The sequence below is a fragment of the Notamacropus eugenii genome, chromosome 7 (assembly GCF_028372415.1).
Source record: "Notamacropus eugenii isolate mMacEug1 chromosome 7, mMacEug1.pri_v2, whole genome shotgun sequence".
Lineage (NCBI taxonomy): Eukaryota > Metazoa > Chordata > Mammalia > Diprotodontia > Macropodidae > Notamacropus > Notamacropus eugenii.
This window is the reverse complement of record NC_092878.1, coordinates 61091771-61110266: the sequence shown is the minus strand read 5'-3', so window position 1 is coordinate 61110266 and position 18496 is coordinate 61091771. Positions and strand designations below refer to the sequence as shown.

The 18496-nt window shown below is 38.4% G+C and overlaps 1 protein-coding gene across 1 annotated transcript in view; it reads left to right on the top strand.

The window, feature by feature from the left end:
- The window catches only part of TMED8 (transmembrane p24 trafficking protein family member 8), a 24535-nt gene extending 6039 nt beyond the window's left edge, over positions 1-18496 (top strand). Inside the window, exons 2-6 of the mRNA XM_072622360.1 lie at positions 6095-6182; positions 10786-10909; positions 12749-12896; positions 13087-13395; positions 18054-18496. Coding sequence (XP_072478461.1) covers positions 6095-6182; positions 10786-10909; positions 12749-12896; positions 13087-13395; positions 18054-18271 — 887 coding nt within the window. The 3' untranslated portion in view covers positions 18272-18496. The remainder of the gene's footprint in view (positions 1-6094; positions 6183-10785; positions 10910-12748; positions 12897-13086; positions 13396-18053) is intronic.

The window sequence follows — 18496 nt, the reverse complement described above, 5'->3', positions numbered from 1 at the left end:
GAAGAAACAAAAAAGAAAAAAAGGAGAGCAAATGATATGCTTCCATCTGCATCCAGACTATAAAAAGAACCATAGTTCTTTCTCTGGATGTGGATAGCATTTTCCATCATGAGTCTTTTGGAGTTGTCTTAGAGCCTCGCATTGCTGAGAAGAGCTAAGTCTACTGAAGCTAGTTATCACACAATGTTGCTGTTACTGTGTTCTGATTCTGTTCACTTCACTCAGCATCAGTTCATATAAGTCTTTCCAGATTTTTTTTGAAGTCTGCCTGCTCATCATTTCTTATAACACAATATTATTCCATCACATTCATATGCCACAACTTGCTCAGCCATTTCCTGAATGATGGGCATCCCTTCAATTTCCAATTCTTGGCCACCACAAAAAGAGCTGCTATAAATATTTTTGTACACATGGGTCCTTTTCCCAAAATGAGTTGTTTTACTAGATGATTTTAGTTAGTTCTTCTGACTCCTACTCTAAAGCTCTTTCATATTTGTTTTTAATGATGAAAGTGGTGTCTAATGAAAAGTCAGTTTTAGAATTTATAAGCAAAAGATCCTTTTCCCAATTGATAAATGGTCAAAAGATATGAACAGGTAGTTTTTAAAGGAAGAAATCCAAGCTATCAATAGCTACATAAAAATGCTCCAAAATTACTAATAATTAGAGAAGTGCAAAGTAAAGCACCTCTGACATTCCACTTCATGCCCAGAAGATTGGCAAAGACGACAAAAAAGGAAAATGGGAAAGATGTGTTGTTGAGTCATTTTCAGTTGTGCCTTCATTTGGGGTTTTCTTGGCAAAGCTATGGAGTACTTTGCCATTTCCTTCTCTAGTTCATTTTATAGGTAAGGAAACTTGAGACAGACAGGGTTAAGTAACTCTGCCTGGGTCACACAGCTAGTAAGTGTCTGAGGTCAGATTTTAACTTAGGTCTTCCTGACTCCAGGGCCAGTGTTCTATTCACTGTGCCACCTAGTTGCCCTTGGGGAAAATGGACACATTAATTCACTGCTAATGGAGCTGTGAATTTGTCTAGCCATTCTGGAAATCATTTTGGAACTAAGCTCAGCTACAAATCCAAAGTACTAATGATGAAGCATGCCTATCTCCCAACAAAGAGATAATAGACTCGAGGTGCAGAATGAGATATACGTTTTGTGGAAATGGCACATTTGTGGATTTATGTTTCTTAACTATGCTTAGTTATTACAGAGATTGTAATTTTCCCTTTTTCATTTGCACAGGAGGGGAAATGTGAGGGAGAGGTTGTATTGCCAAAGTAAAAGAAAAGTAGGTTATGGAAGCATTGTTAAACATGCATACAAGTTAACAGAAGGAAGTTTAGAAAGAAACAAATTAGGAAGACAATTTTGAAAGTAATGTGCTGTATTTATGTACTAAAAAAATTGTTTTTTTTACTAAAATGGTTACATATTACTAAAAATATGGTTTCACATAATTTTGTTTCATTTTTCTTTGTATATGAAAATATTCAAATTTTTTTGGTTAAATTTAGAATAAAAATTTTAATGGAATGAAGGAGGGATAAATATAGGAGAAATTTTTATTTAATTTAGGATTTCAGGACATAAAGAGAGTGGTGAGTCAAAGATGACTCTAAGATTTTGAGCCTGGGTTAAGGGAAAGTGATACCATTGATAGATTTGGAAGTTAGGAGGAATAACTGACTTACCCCTCCCTTCTTTAACCTTGTTAATGTTCAAGATAAATAGATGAAACCTGTATGGTTAAGCTTTTCCCAGCCACACTTATAAAAAGTCAATTTCTGAAAGATTTTTAATTGTATTGAAGGATTACAATTGTAATACCTAAGAAGTTGCTTAAGGTTTGGATGAAAACGTGGTAGGAGATGCTGGGATACTGGACTTAGCTCTGTCACAGTATGGTAGCCTTAAGAGGAAACTCTGCAAGCTGCAAAGTGTAAGAGGAAGTCATCTGGTCACATTCTTCTTTCCTCTTCCCTAGAGAATAATATGACACACAAGCAACTACCCAAAAAGAATGAGATTGAATAAAAATGCTGTTATATTCTCCCAAAGGAGAATAAATAATAAGAAAGATGGTGTGTGTGTGTGTATGAGTGAGTGAGAGAGAGAGAGAGAGAGAGAGAGAGAGAGAATCTCCTTTTAGAAAAGTGATTCAGTTTTCTGCTTACTAGCAGCCATCCCAGATAACTATGGTTCATTTTTAAAATTTCTTGAAGCATACCTTTTGGAGAGTCACATGTTTATTATTAACTAAAGTCTTGGTAAGAAATCAGCCAGGAGCTGCCATAGTTCAGTTATCAAGATGTACTTGTTTTATTTAATACAATTGTTTTTTCATAACCTCTTCCGCTTAGGGGGTGTATGAGTTCTTCAGTTCCCAAAAGAACAAGTTGATTTTCAGAAAGTAAAATACTTCACATAAGTGTTGCATCATTTGTCTTAATCTAGGGGGTCTTCATGGGCACTAAGGGAAGAAGTTCTGCAGTAGAGCACGCTGCTGCTTTGATAGTTGTCTGTCTTGTCCATAAGATATTGAACAATTAAAGCTGTAGAAATAGAGTTGATGCGGTCGTTCATGGTTCTGAAGTAATACAGTATGCAGCTGGTATACAGCATCTATTCCTTTTATCTTCTAATTTCCTGTTATAGTTTTGTCTTAAATGATATACTTTTTCATCCACCAATGAACATTTAATAAGCACTTAATATGTGTTGAGCAATGAGTTATGAAGACAAAGATCTTACATTCTAACAGGGGAGACAAGCAGTATGTATTTAGGTACATACACAAATAATATATGCAAAATGAATACTAGGGAGTTTGGGGGATGGAAGAGTGCACTAACATCAGCTGAGATCAGTGTTGTTCCTGACTGGTTTTGGTTGTTTCATAGCACCTTGTAAAAAGCAGATACTTCAGTGTCCATTAGTTGATTGGCATTTTTACTGCTAAGGCAGCAATATAATCGCTGTCCCAATGATGTTTTTGTTCTTCCTCCTTCAGTCTCACATAGGACCCATGATATCACTAGATGATGTCTTGACTTGAGCTTGGTTTGAATGTAAACGAGGCAGAGCTGTACAAAGTCATCAGTTTCAGTCTCCTCCCAAATCATGAGAGTCCAGTGGCAAGACAAAAGTCAAGATGATCGGTGATGGCCTAGGAAAGAGGACCCAGAAGACCTGGGTATTTTAATTCTAGCTGTGCCTCTAACTAGCTTTGTGATCTTGGGCATGTCATTTCATTTCTCTGGGCCTCTTAGTTTCCCCATCTGTAAAATAAGTATAAGACCAGATGGTCTCTAATGCCCTTTTCAAGCCTAACACTTCTATGATTCTGTAACATTAGTATTAATGATCCCAGACAAGGACTCCAAAACCTAGATCTCTTGGTGTCCTACTCAGGAGTTTTATTTTTTATTTTCAAATTTACTTATTTCTTTGTTTTTAATTTTCACCAATCACTTCCATAAGTTTTAAATTTTCTCCCCCTCCCTTCCCAAGACAGCATGCAATCTTACATGGGCTCTATACATACGTTCTTATTAAACACATTTTTACATTACTTATGTTGCATAGAAGAATTAAAAGGAATGGGAGAAAGCATGCTGCTCAGGAGTTTTAAAAGGTCTTATAACTTAGTTGTTAAATAGATGTTGACAGTTTTTTTGTTTCAGTATCTCCCATCTGTAAATAATAACATCAATTCCTCTAAACCTAAAAAAATGAAATCATTATCTCCCAATCTAAGAGTGGATATGCCCTTTCTCTAACATTATTAGATTTATAGTTTTATGAGAACTCTTCTGAAAAATCTTGACCTAATAATCAAATCATTTGCTTTCTTGACTTTTTTTTTGCGGGGGGCGGGGTGGGGGGGTGGGGGGGGTGGGTGGGAAGCATGGCCTGGGCACTGCATAGGAATCTATAGCAATGTAAGGAAACCCTGATATGAGGCTTCTAATACTGTCTGGAAAAAGAATTCTCATTTTGAAAGTTGTATTAGATGCAGAACAGGTTCTTCTAAAATTGAACTTCTTTTCTCACTTGACCATGCTCAGTTTTGTTTTAGGAGTCATACATTATGGATTATTCTTAGACTTCCTTTTTCTTCCTCTCCTATCTCATTTGACCTCTCCAGTACCCTGCTGCCTCTTTGAAGTGTACAGTCACCATTCTTCTCTATCATGTTTGCTGAACTTCAAAGACTTGTGAGTTGGAAGGTGTTGCAGAGGTCATCTGGCCAATCCCAGAACCTGAACGGAAATTTGCTTCACAAATTTTTATTAGTAATTTTGTCAGATAAGGTACATTTTTATCAATACATCTTGCTTTTTCTTTGTTTTTTTCCAACTCACTAAAGTCAGGCATTTTTAAAAAAAGTGGAGTCACATAATTGTCTCCTTTTGTAAAGCAGGGCTGCTTTCCCTCCCCTTATACTTCTGACTATAGAACTATGTCTCTTGCTGTCTACTTTCATCCCTTACTGCCCCTCTGAATCTAATTAAAGTTTTTTTCATAGTTTTTTCATAGTTCCCCCCCCCCCCCCCGGAGTTCCTACCCATATCACTTTATTTTTTTGGAGGCAGTCAGGGTTAGGTGACCTATATCACTTAATTAATTAATTTACTGGGAGGCAGTCAGGGTTAAGTGACTTGCCCAGTCACACAGCTAGTAAGTGTCAAGTGTGTGAGGCTGGATTTGAACTCAAATCCTCTTGACTCCAGGGTCAGTGCTCTATCCACTGAACCACCTAGCTATCCCCATATCACTTAATTTAAAAATAATCCAGAGAATTCTTTTTTAACTTAAAAATTTTATGTAGCCATCTTACCAGTTTTTCAGAAACATTTTATTCTTAATTCTGAAAATAACTGTGTACATATAATGATGTCAAGATACTGTGAAGACCATGATGCTGATATCCTAGATTTAACTAGTTCCCTGTAAGCATTCTGCCTTTTGATTCAGCAGAAAATGACCTTTTCTTAAGTATTTCTTTCCTAGATGTATTTTTATGTTCTGAAAATTAGTACTTAATCCCTTTTGAAAATGTCCTTGGGCTAGTTGATTTTATATTATATTTTATAAACCTTGTTATTTCCCTCTTTTTTAAAAAAAGATTTTTCTGTGTAAAGAAAGAAATAGCCTTCATAAATTTTTAGTTTAGATGATGACCAAGGGAGGGACAGGACTTGGGAGCTGATGTCTTGTTAACAGATGACAAACCTGCTCAACTCTTCCATGTTGTGTAATGAAGTTGGTCTTCAAACATGAAAGCTAACATTGACAAGAGGAAATTGAAGCCCAATATAGAGACAGTAGTACATAGATAGTTTAAATGAATTCAAGTCACCAGGGCCAGATGAATTACTGAGTATTGGAAAAGCCTGCAGAAGTGATTGAATAATTGTTTGTTTCTGTGAGAACTCATGGATAAAGAACAGTAAAGATGCAAGCTGACTAGGATTTGGCCGGTGTTTTGATTTTTTAGAAGTGGTAAAAAATGAATTTCAGAAACTATAGATAAATAAGCTGGAATTTTCCTTAAAAGAGGGGGTCTGAACCTTAACATTTCTTTTCTATGTATCCCAACCATTTAATAGTATTCAGTCAATCTTTGTTGAATGAAGTGAATAAAGGAATGAATTTAGTCTTGTGTCATAGAATTACAGCTGGTAGATTCAAAGATGGTTTTCCAAAACATTAGTCTATTTTATCCATATTCTTCTTTCTTTGATTGGTCTTGTATTAGATATACTTAGAATGTTTTTGCTTTCCAGGAATGATTTATTCTTGATTGAATAGTATGCCTGAGTTAGTTAGGCAAGAAACCCTTTTGGTAAATATGTTCTTGTCACACAAATGGGTTGTGATTATAGAATGACTGGATTTGAATAACTTGAAAAATATATGTGTTTATCCTTCCAGGGTAAAGACCTTGCCCTGAATATGCTGAGAAAAAGAGAACTTGTTAACATTTTCCCTTCAAGCAAATCTGTCAGATAATTAACAGTGTGCTTCCTGTCTGTCTTTGCTTGAATATTAAATTATTTTCTCTTGTTTCTTTGCCTCCTTAGAAAATGAGGATCCAGAACACAGAACCAGTGATATTTCTTCCTCATTGATGACTGCCTCTGATCAGGAACCTTCATCCTCACCTGGCAGGTAAGAGGAGCAGCTCTTTGAAATAATTAGACCCCAAAACTTCTAGGGATCTTTTCTTATTGCCTTAGGACTCAAAGAGAGGAGGAGAGTAGCAGGCCTCAGGAAGAGACAAGTAAAAATAAGGGATAGGTTCCATTTTGTCCTACTTAGATCATCTGTCCTGAATTTTGTTTAATAGGTTGTGATACCTATTTTTAAGTTACTAGTTTTCTCATTAAACTTTATTACAGAAATCAGACTCACTGAGACATTTTAAGCATAGTTTCTTGGTCAGATGAGAGGCAGCCTACTCTAATGGAGAGAGACTCAGAATCGGTAATTCTTGGCTTCAATGCCATTTCAGATACATATTAGCTTTGGGACTGTGGGCAAATCACCTTGATTTCTCCAAGTCTCAGTTTACTTGTCTATAATATGGGGCACCAATAAGCCCCTATGTCATAGGGTTGCAAATGAGATTAAGTTTATGATCATCAGCAAGTATTTGTTAAAGCATTCACTGTGTACCCGACATTGTGTTAGTTACAAAGTCAAACAAAACAGACCTTACCCTCAAGGAACTTACATTCTACCAGGAGAAATGAAACATGGTATTTAAATTAAAGTAAACACAAAGTGTAGTGTAGTAACTGCTTGGGGGAGGGTGTTGATCAGGAAAGACCCTATGAGAAAAATAGCTTTCTAAGAGGAGGAAGTGTCTTCAAGTCTGGGAACTAGCCTTTGCAAAGGCATGGAATTAGAAGATGGGAAACATGGTGTCTCTGGAACAGCAAATAGATCAGTTTGGCCAGAAAGTAAATTGCATGAAGAGGAGTTACTTAGAAAGGTGGCCAGACCAGAATTGAATACAGATGTCAACTGTTGTTCTTTTCAGATATATATAAGACAGAAGAGAAGACTCAAAGTATATTTATATAAAAATGTTGGAGGGTTTTCCATTTTTTAATAGGCAGTCCATATTTATATTGTAATCTCCCTGCCTATCATCTAAAGATATGAATGGGGAAGGTTCAAAAAGACCATTACTTAACTGACTGTCCTCTGCTTGTTGTTCTTGTTCAGTCATTTGAGTCACGTCCTGCTCTTCATGACTCCCTTTGGGGTTTGGTAATATCTGTAAAATAGACTGATACCTGCAAGTGCTATGTAAATGTAAACATTATAATATATCTCATGCATTATCTCTGTATATCATAACATATATCTCATTTTCATAACCCTGTGATTTAGGGTAGTGCAAGTTTATTATTCTTGCTTTAGAGGTGAAATGACTTGCCCAGGGTGACACAGCTAGAAGGGCCACAAAAGGTCCATTTTCTGAATCCAAGTCCAATGTTCTTTTTGCATGGCCAAGTCATACAAGTGGGTTGTGGGATTTTTTTCCCCCTTATGCCTATCCGTATTTTCTTCTCTTTCTGTCAGTCTCTAAGGGAAAAGTTCCTTCTTTTCCAGAATTCAGAATGTTAGTTATGAACAGCAAGGTGACAAAACAATGAGTAGACTACTGGACCTTGAGACAGGAAGACCTAAGTTCAAATCTGTCCCCTTCCTGCTTTGGGACCCTGGGCAAGTTATTTAACCTCTGTGCCTTGGTTTCCTCATTTGTAAAATGGAGATAATATTAGCATCTATCTCCTAGAGTTTTTGTGAAGATAAAAGAAGATAATATTTGTAAGTGCCTTGCAAAATCTTAAAAGGGCTACATAAATGCTATCTATTATTCAAAGAGACTTTGTTCTGTTTTTAAGGTTTTAGGTTATTGAACATAACAGACACTTTAGAAGAAACAGCCTCCAAAGACTCTTGGGAATTTTATTAAATAATAGCTCATATTTCTTTACTGTCTTACAATGGACAAAGAACTTTCTCAACAGCCCAGTTAGTCACATAGTACAAATATTTTCTCTATTTTACAGTGCTCTTTCTATTACCCTAGTTACAGAATAGGAACAGCTGTCAGTTTTCTTAATTCTGTCTTTCTGTTCCTTACTCTGCTCCTTATTCATAGAATCATAGGATTTAGAGCTGGGAGGTAATTTAATATAATCCTCTCATTTTACAGATTTTCAGCACGTTGAATTGAAGGAGCTGCTATCCCAGAAGACCTTTTTTCCTTTTAATATCAAATACACTTATCTTAAGTATACTTATCTTAGGAGAGGAAAAAGAATGGTCTTAGGCAAGGTGACATTTAGGTTTGTTTTTTAAAATTCAGCACATGGTAAGGCCGTGTTTACTAGACTTAGGTTTAGTAATTATTTTACATCTCTGTCAAAAATGATAGTTTTATTTTTTTTTACACCACTTCGATCTCCAGTGAAACAGACTGAATGCTTCCTTCCTCCTGCCACTGAATACACTTTTTTGGTCTCACCTTTTCCAGGTCAGGGGAGAGCAAAGGACTTGAAATGGGTATTTTTCTCTTAACTATGGTTTATCATAGGCATTGAGTAATTTGCAATTTAATTTACTTCTAACCTCCTACCCCAGAGTTCTTCAGAGAACAAAAGACTGTCATGAATAGTAATGCAATGCCACTGTTTCATGTGGTATGTAACAGATCTTTTTGGTTAGGAAACTAGTACCTATGGAAAGGCAGCTAGATGGCAAGGTGCTGGGCCTGGAGTCTAGAAGACTCATCTTCCTGAGTTTAAATCCTTCCTCAGACACTTACTAGCTGTGTTACCCTGGGCAAGTCACTTAACCCTGTTTGCCTCATTTTCCTCCTCTGTAAAATGAGCTAGAGAAGGAAATGGCAAACCACCCCAGTGTCTTTGGGGAAAAAAACTCCAAATGGAGTAAAAAAGAATCAGACACAACTGAAGAACAACAACCGGGAAAGGAAGGTACTAAAGGGAAAGGAAAGACTCCATTTTAGAAACAGTATACAGTGAGTTCAGGCAAATAATCTGAAATAATGCATCTTCCTCATTATGTAGGAGCTGAATCTGGAGATGAGAAGATTTGGAGGGTGGGGGATAGCTTTCTTCAGATACTAGAAGGGTTGTCCAGAAACGATGGGTAGATGTTTCAGAGACACAGATTTAGGTCTGATATGAGAAAAAAAGTCTACTCTGACAATTAGATCTATCCAGAAGTAGTATGAGCTCTCTTGGGAGGTTACCTGTCACTAGGGCATCTTAAAAGAAAAATTGGGTTTATCATGTGTTGGGGATGTGCTAGAGAGGGATTCTTGTTCAGGTATGGATTGGGCCTGTGGTAATAGATCATAATTATTGTTCCTTTTTCTCAAATAAAAATAACATGCCTAGAGGTTTAAAATATGCCATAATATTCAGTTTCATGTGTTGGGTTAAAAGAGGAGCAACACAGTAACCTCATAGATCATATCTACTGATTTTTTTTAATGCTGTAAATCCTAAGGAATGCTTCTAGCTAGCTGAAAAAAATGGTAGTTGGGGCAACTTTTTAATAACTATTGGACATGTAGTCAGGGAACTAGGGTACAAATGCCAACTCTTCCACTTGCTACCTGGATGATCTTGAATGAATTACTTGATTTACCCAGGTCTCAGTTTCCTAATCTGTGAAATGAGGGGATTGAACTAGATGAGCTTTCCAGCTCGAAGGCTTATGATCCCGCGATGACTATGTATGTCCATGTTTCTCATAGGTAGTCCTATACAAACCAATTCTTTCACCCTGGGGTAGATTGAAATTCTCCTCCAGTGCCTTATAATGATATGGAGGTGACCTTGGCAAGTTCTTAAAGCATATGCCAACATTTGTTGGCAAATTCTACGAATTGGAAAAGGTTTCAAAAGTAAGGGCCAGTGATAATTGTGTGGAGAGGCTAATGATGATGATGAGTGTATCACTCAGAGACAGGCCTACTTAACTTTGGGGACGTTATTCAGGGGCTTGGTCCCAGGCTGATGAATTTTTCAGCCACAGCAACTCTCAAAGAAAGTCTACCAAGGAGTCAAGGGGTTATGACTGCATCAGTGGAGGGAATATTCAGAGCAGTAAAACAATAGATCCTGGAAATATTTAAACATAAAACTGAATATTCTCTTTTCTACGTATTTGAGGGAAGTAATAAATAAATGGAAGGATTTATCCCATTTTATATTTTTAATAAACTGACTCCAAAATATAGTTATTTCCCCAAAATGATTTAAGAGACATCATATGTTTTTTTGCAGTCATTTGATTTTTTAGTGGTAAAAAGAAATAATGAAAGACTTTACCCCTAGAGAACAAGTAGATTTGCTTGTTATTCAGTTGAAATGAGTTTTGTTTTAGTAATCGCTATTCTGGTTTGAGTAAGATACCTTCTCTTTGATTTTCTCCATGTCATTTGTGAAAAGTAGAACAACTTCAGATTCCTCCTTTTCTCTCTTGTTTATTATCCTTAAAGGTGATTGCAAGGATCCTAGGAGACAGGTACTTTGCTCTCTGAGCCCTAGTTTTTAAAACTTTCAAGTCAGCCAAATTTTAGTGGTTGGTCAGCTGGAGTGTTGCAGACATAAGGACACTAGGCAACAGAACAGAGCGCTGAGAGGGCTTCTTCAAAAAGTTGCCCCAAAGTCAGTGTTTCTCCAGAGAGCCTTTGAATTCATGTATTATCTTCTTCTGAGAGGCCACAGATTGTATCTTCTGTGACTGAGGATGTAGCGGAAAGTCCTGGCAAAGGTGATGGTGTTTTGGAAGAGCAGGCATTGGTGGGTCAGGAAACACTGTCAGGAGACCAACTTCTTAAAGAGGTAAGGAGCACATATTTTCATATCTTAAAAGGGGAGAATTTATGATACCATAGTCTAGGAATTATCCTCTTAAGTTTCGTCTGGTTTTATAACTTGGGAATTAAAAGTAGAAACAAATTATAGACTAGAAAGGCTAATTTTTCACATTTATATTTCTAGCTCTTCTCACAGAATTCCATCTCTCTTCTGTTCCAGCACATTAACTGCTTCAATAATGAATTGAACAAAAGTGTGATACCATGATCCGTAAAACTGCCTGAATATCAGATTAATTAATAATCAGATAAAATTATAGAGCTTTAGAAGTTGTCTAGTTCCACCCCTTTATTTTATGGAGGAGGAAATTAAGGCACAGAGATGAAAAGTGACCTTTCAGTTCCAATAGTGGCAAATAACGGAACCAACACCCTAACCCTGTTCTTCTGGCTCCAAGTCCTGTGTTCTTTCTGTTCCACCGTGATGTCTCTATCACTGGGTTGTCTTTTAGTTTCTGTCTCTCCCTTCCCTACTTTAAAAATAAAAGGAAATCTTAAAGTTTCTGGATAAGATTTCAGAGAAATGATACCAGTAGCAGAGCTCCTCATTCTATTAGGGGTAGAGGAAGTATTAAAGAGACAAATGGAAAAATATTCCTTTGGGAGAAGAGAAGGCTCATTTTGAACTCCATCTCAAGGGGTCTGACTTATACATACACACAGGGGACAGTTGGAAGGATTTACCACCGGAACCATACTCCTGTGAGAAAACTGTGGAAAAGGATTACAAACTAGATCTGTTTCCACATGTTCACAGTTGCACTGCTTGTAAATGAAAGTACTTGGGCCTCTAAAGCTTTTTCCAGTTTCTTTGTGATATATTCTGTCCTTTTGCCAGTAGGTATAGCATTTCTATTAAGCTAACTGCTACCGGGAGAAAGAGCCAGGGAATAATAACACACCTCTCTCTTCGTGCAGAGGTAGAATAGTGATCTGAAGGAAACATCCAAGATTAGATTATGAACCAGTCACATGAGTTAGAGAGGGCTTTGAATCTAAGAAGACAAAGCTGACTACATTTATACTGTAAATTACAGGTCGGGCTTCTGGAAGCAAAAACAGTGTTTAAATATAAAACCAACCCCCTGTTCTTGGTGTCAGTGATTAGATTATAATTATTTGCAGAGCACTATTAGGACTGAACAAGACAGTCCCTACCTCAGGGTGCTGACAAGGTAAATAGACAATGCAGTTCAGACATGGAACCACAGAGCCAGGTGGTACAGAAAAGAAAGTATTTGTTTTGTGTATTTGTACTGTGCTTTTGTGAAGTATTAATTGACAGTTACCTGAAAAGTGGGAGGTGAATAGGGAAAGTAGGAGGGGAATTCATGGCACAGTGGGAGGGAAAGTTAAGTCCCAGGTGGCATAAGAACAGATGAAAATAGTTGGGGAGGTGCCTCTGCAGGATAAGAAGTAAAACATTTAGAGTAGGTTGCAGAAATTTAATGCAAAAGAAAATATGAATATGATCACAGTTGTCAGCAAAGATTTTTAGAAAGCGTAGAGTTGAGCAAGTTGTGAAAGGTAGATGGAGTAAGGAGAAATCTTTGAAATAAGAATATAACAACTAGGAATAGAAGGAGGCCAGAAGAAATAGAGTGAAGCCTGATCATTGAGAGAAGAGGAGGGGATCAAGGCTAAATGGGGTGTTAGGTTTTGAAGCAGGATGAGAGGAAAAATGTTTTCATGACTGATACCAGTGTTAGGGTGAAGTTATCTTTTAGCCAGAAGCTTTCTGAACTGTTTAGGGTAAATAATAAGGACTTTTAATAAGGACCTTTGGTGCATGCCCTTCAACCAGGAATCTGTTGTTCGGATGAGCAAATACCAAGCACCAAAAGGATCAGGAGACATGGTTATGATCCAGTCAGACACAGGAGACACAGGAACTGTGGATATCCTTTCAACTGAGTTGGAGTCTGCAGATCTCCTCGGAGAACAGAGAAGAGGTGAGATGTTGGGAGAGAGGGGTGGTTTGTCTTTGCATGGGATCGTTAAAAAAAGGAGAGATGACAAGGTCAAAGAACTGGGTAGGAAACATGCTTTTCATACCACCGTGCTTCCGTAAGTTAAGTGCCACTTCTCTCTAACTGTTCCTGAGGGTCCCTCCTCCTGTGATAAGTGTTCTGTTTCTTTCAGTCTCAACACCTCCTCTGTCTCCTCCATCCATATGGACCTTTGCCAAGATGAAGGAATTCAAAGCCAAGATGAGCAAGATGAAGAGTTCTCGGCTGGTAGTGAAGCGTGGGGAAGTGGTAACCGTGCGTGTGCCCACCCATCCTGATGGCAAGCGTCTCTTTTGGGAATTTGCCACTGATAGTTATGACATTGGCTTTGGTGTCTATTTTGACTGGACCCCTGTAACCAGCACTGCTATCACTGTGCATGTCAGTGAGTCCAGTGATGAGGATGAGGATGATGAAGAGGACGGGGAGGGAGGCATTGAAGGCAAGTATGACACCAACCTTGCTGGCAGTTTCCCATGTGTGTTTCACATCCTGAGCTATTGCAGGTCCTTCTTATTCTAAGATGGCCACGTTGTGCCCCTGTCATATTCCTGTAAACCGGTCGTAGAATCCCATTTGGTCTTGTGAGCTAAAAGTTGAAGTAGTTTCTTAGAGAACACTCAGGTGGAGTTAATGTTAGTGCTTCATTTGGGAACATTGTTTCCTCTAAATAAATACTGAGCCAGTCCCAAGGACAATGCTAACTAGGGAAAGGCAGGTAATATGTATCAAATCAGAAATAAAATTGGTGCTTTATGGCAGAGGTGTGGCTAGAACCAGATCAAAATGTAACTGAGAAATGCTTAACAAAGCAAACAAAAATACACAAGAATATAGATAATGTTAATATGTGGTTTTCTTAGTATGCAATCCTCAGGAATCCTGTATGGTTTAAATGCCACTCTATTTCTATTTGAGTTTGGTTCCACTGTTCTATGAAATTCCTTGGTCAAAGGATGTTTATCCCAAAGCCCTGGACTAATTCCAAATTATGTGATTAAATTCCGTTGGCCTACATTCCTCTGAACTTCCACAGCCGACTGGATTATTTTGTTTCATTCTGTGGGAGTTAAACAGCTGCTGCTATTCTCCATTCCAATTGTTATACATTGTTAAAGTGTGTTTGATGGATTGATGGATCCCTTTTGTTCATGTTTTTCCAGGTATTCTCTGAGACCCTTTGGCTCTTGTTCTGTCTCTTGTCCTGTAGTGTAGATCAGTCAGTCAGTCAACAAGTATATGAAGTGCTCACTCTGTGCCAAATACCATGTCAGTGGCTTGGGATACAAGTACAAAGAATGAAACAGTTCCTGCATGCAAAGAACTTAAATTCTAATGAAGGAGACATTGAGGAAATATAAAACTATATACAGCATGAATTTCAAGTGAATAAATACAAATATTTACAGAGTTATCAAATATAGTTTTGGAGGGAGGATATGAGCACTTAGGGGAGGGACTTCATGAAGATGATACTGGGGCTGCATCTTAAGGAAATGAAGGATTTTGTTGGGCAGCAGTAAGGAGGTGCTGTGCATGGAGGAGAGCCAATACAAAGGCACAAGAGATGAAGTGTCATGTGGAACAGAGGAAGAGAGGAAAAGCCAGTTTGGCTGTATTTCAGGGTGTAGGAGGAGACCAGAAAGACAGACTGAAGCCCATTAGTGTAGGCTTTAAAAGTTATTTGGTCCTAGAGTCAATAGGAGGCCCATGGAGTTTATCAATTGCATAGTCACACAGTCAGATCAACATTTAAGTAAAACTACTTTGGTAGCAGATTTTAAGATAGATAGGAGCAGAGGGAGACTTGAGGCGGAGCAGCCATTTTGGAGGCTGCTGTCATGAGGTCGATGAGAGATGATGGGGGCCTGAACTAAGGTGATAGCTGTGTAATGGGAGATAAAAAGTCAGATGTGAGAAATGTTGTGCAGGTAGAAATGGAAATAATTGGTATATGTTTGGTTATATGGGGTGAGGAATGGTGAAAGATTAAAGATAATTCCATGTTTACCAATTTGGGAGACCAGAAGGATGGTGATGTATTTGACATAAGTAGGAAAGCTTGGAAGAAGGAAGGGTTTAGGCCAAAACATAATGAGTTTGGTCTGGGACATGTTGAGTTTAAGTTGACTCTTGGACATCCAGTTTGAAATATCCTAAAGGTAATTGGTGATGCAGGACTGAAATTCTGATTAGGGCTGGTTATATGATAGCTCAACCCATGGGAATTGATGAGCTTACTCAGAGAGAGAGTATATATAGAAAGAAGAGGACTTTGGAGAAAACCTTGGAAAACACTCATATTTAGGGGCTATATTATGGACAATGAGTGAACAGAGGAGCCTGAGAAAAAGTGGTCAGACAAATAGAAGATAAACCAAGAGAAAGAAATGTTACAAAAACTGAGAGAAGAGAGTATCCAAGGAGGAGGTCAGTGGTGAGAGTAATCTAAAATTGAGGTTTGGCAAGGGATGAAAAATGGTGCTAGAAGGGGACAAAGGATTCCAGAATAGGACAGTATAGTTTTGAAATAGCTAACTCTCAGGTTGAGATTGTAGAGGAAGGGAAGGGAAGTCAGAGCAGGTCTGAGAAAATACTGTTGCGGGAGGGGCTGGAGGTCTTGAAGTCAAAAATAGGTTTAGAAGATGACGAACTATAAAGATCAGTGGAATGATAGGTTATGGCATTAGGAAAATGGCATATTTATGGGTAATGTTGAGAATATGACCATTCCCTAGGTGTGGATGAGGTTTAGTGAAAGAGTAACTGATTGGATTTAAGGAGCACAAGGAAATAGGGGTTAAGGAGTTTGAGGGAACATTATTCTTAATTTATATGAAAGCCCCCTTGTATAATGGCAGGAATTGAAGATTTGAATAAGGAGGGAGGATAATGTGGGGATAATTCAAATTGGGTGGAAATTTTATTTTATCTTTTATTTACATTTTTAATTTTTTAATTTTTCTGAATTAGATTTAAAAATTATTTTAGCATTCTTTTTTTCAGATTTTGAGTTTCAAATTCTCTCCCTCCCCCTCCCCACCTCATTGAGAAGGCAAGCAATCTGACATTGGTTATACCTGTGCAGTCATGCAAAACAGATTTCCATGTAAGTCATGCTGTGAAAGAAAACACAGACCAAAAAAGCCCAAATTGGGTGGAAATTTTAGATTGTGTGAACTGCAAAAGAGAAAAGATTGTTAAGTAAAAAGAGAATAAAGGGAGAGTTTGGAAATGATGGTGGAGAGTAATAAGTATTCCAATTTCTCCTCTAGCACCAGTGTGTTGAGGGGTATGAGAGAAAGTGCATCCAGTGTGAAAGAAGAATGCCAGGGGTGCAAGGGATGCAATGTCATTATAGAGGTCTTAGTCAGGGCCAATAGATGGAAAAAGCATATGAGAAAGGGGAAGGAGGGGGGTCAGAATGAAAGGGAGTTTGTTCACTCTGGGACAGTAATTCCTGATGGCACAGTAAGCAGGGTTGAAGCAGAATGTATGTGGAATAGGGTTGAAGGGAAATGAAGATGGGGAGGAGACCACAGGAATTGGGGGCTAGGGACAGCTTTTCCTAAATGACTGGTGATTGATAAGTATAGGGATAGGAACAGAAGTAAATGAAGGCAAAGGGATAGTAGTGGGTAGCAGATGAATAAAGAAATTCAGTCTCTAAAGAGCATTGCAAGGTCAAGTGGGCCAGGTTGAATCTGCTTCACCTGTGTTGCTCTAGAGGGGCCAGGTAGTGGGCATTGGTCCCCCTAGCCAACAGAAGCCACTGGTCAGCAGTCTGCCATGAGACTGGATTGGGTGCTCTTACTCTTTCTCCAGGGTGGTTGTTTTGGGATGTGGTGAATGGCCCTCTGCCAACAGAAAACTCTGGTCCTATTTATCCCTGTGATTAGATCCTTATGACCATGTACTGGGTAAAAAGAGTAGTTGGGGAAGCTGTTATCACCTAATTTTTCTGATACTAGCTCAATCATAGTCTTCTGTGTTTGGGAGTTTTTCTGTTGGCTGAGCCCCTTATAGTTCCAGAACTAGACCTTGACTTGTCTCTGAGCAACTTGAAATAATGTGGAAAACAGGAAGAAAGAAATCCTTTTTTTTTAAATTTTAAACTGGTGAAGTCAGGTGGACTGATAGAATATAGATTGGTGGTACATGGTTACATCCAGTCTAGCAAATAGCTCCAGAAAATAGTTTGGTGCCAGAACATTCAGCCTTCTAAATTCATATGTACTGTACCCAAACAAACCACTGGTTTTCCCCCATGGTGTCCTAAGTGGTGTAACGGAAAGAGTCTTGCACTGAGTTTTGTAATTGGGACTCTGATCTTAACTCTTCTACTAGCTAAAAAGGTGACCCCTGAGGCAAATTGTTTTAGTTCTGAGTTTCTTCATCTTTGCATTGAGGTAGTTGTACTATATGATAAGATCCTGTCCAGCTTCTGTGATTCATACTAGGTATCACACATTGCCATTTTTGTATCCAGGGAAACACTGACATTTACGTAAAAATGTTAGGGCTGTCTAGGCATTTGTTTATCCAAAGTGAGCCCAGGTGGTGCAACAGGTCAAGGTGGCAGCTGCAGGGTGATAATAATGACATGAGTAGGAACCAAACTAATTGTGCTCATAAGATGAGGAGAATTCCTTCATTTTCCAGCATCTCCCCAAAACCTTTTCTCCTCTTGATTTCTTTGAAGTAACTGTGGGTAAGATTTATTTCTATTCAGTCTGTGGCTGCTGGGAAGTCTACAGATGCCTTGAATAGTAGAGAACATCACCATCCTTTCATATGCCACTGTGTTCTAATAGGGAAAATTGAACTTTTATGGTTAACTTAAATTATTGTGGGCTTTTTTCCTTCAGAGCCAGTCCTTCACTTGTCCAGTGCAAAAGAAGCCAATGTTTTCTTACTAAATGTCACAGTGTGTTATCCCTGTAATCCTGAACTATTTATATACTTTGAGGACTATGAAGGACCTTGAAATGTTAACTTAGTCTGTCCCCTTGTCTCTCGAGACAGGACTTGGCTTATGACTTTCCCTGCTGCTTGCCTGTTGACCTAAAGCCAAACCTTTCTGCTGCTTTCCTCATGTAGGACTTGTCCCAATTGGAGATGTGGAGATGGGCTCCAAGAGTTCTCTGCGGAATCGCTACGGGGAGATCATGCCAGTTTATCGGAGGGATAGTCATCGAGATGTACAGGCTGGTTGTCATGACTACCCAGGAGAAGGCATCTACCTGCTTAAATTTGACAATTCTTACTCACTGCTACGCAATAAGACTCTCTACTACCATGTATATTACACCAGCTGAGGGGCTGAGGCCACAGGGCTAGTGGGTGAAGGGGGATTTTTTTTTTCTGACACCTTTTGCTTTCTATGGACAACCTGCTTAAATGCTGAGTGTGAGGCTTTTGGAGTTTGCACTTGCCTGCCTGGCATGCCTGCCTGTTGACCTAAGAATAGTTTGTTCCCCTTCCACCACTTTTACATGTTACACTTGGACAGTTTCTTCTGATATAAACTTCAGGGAATAACA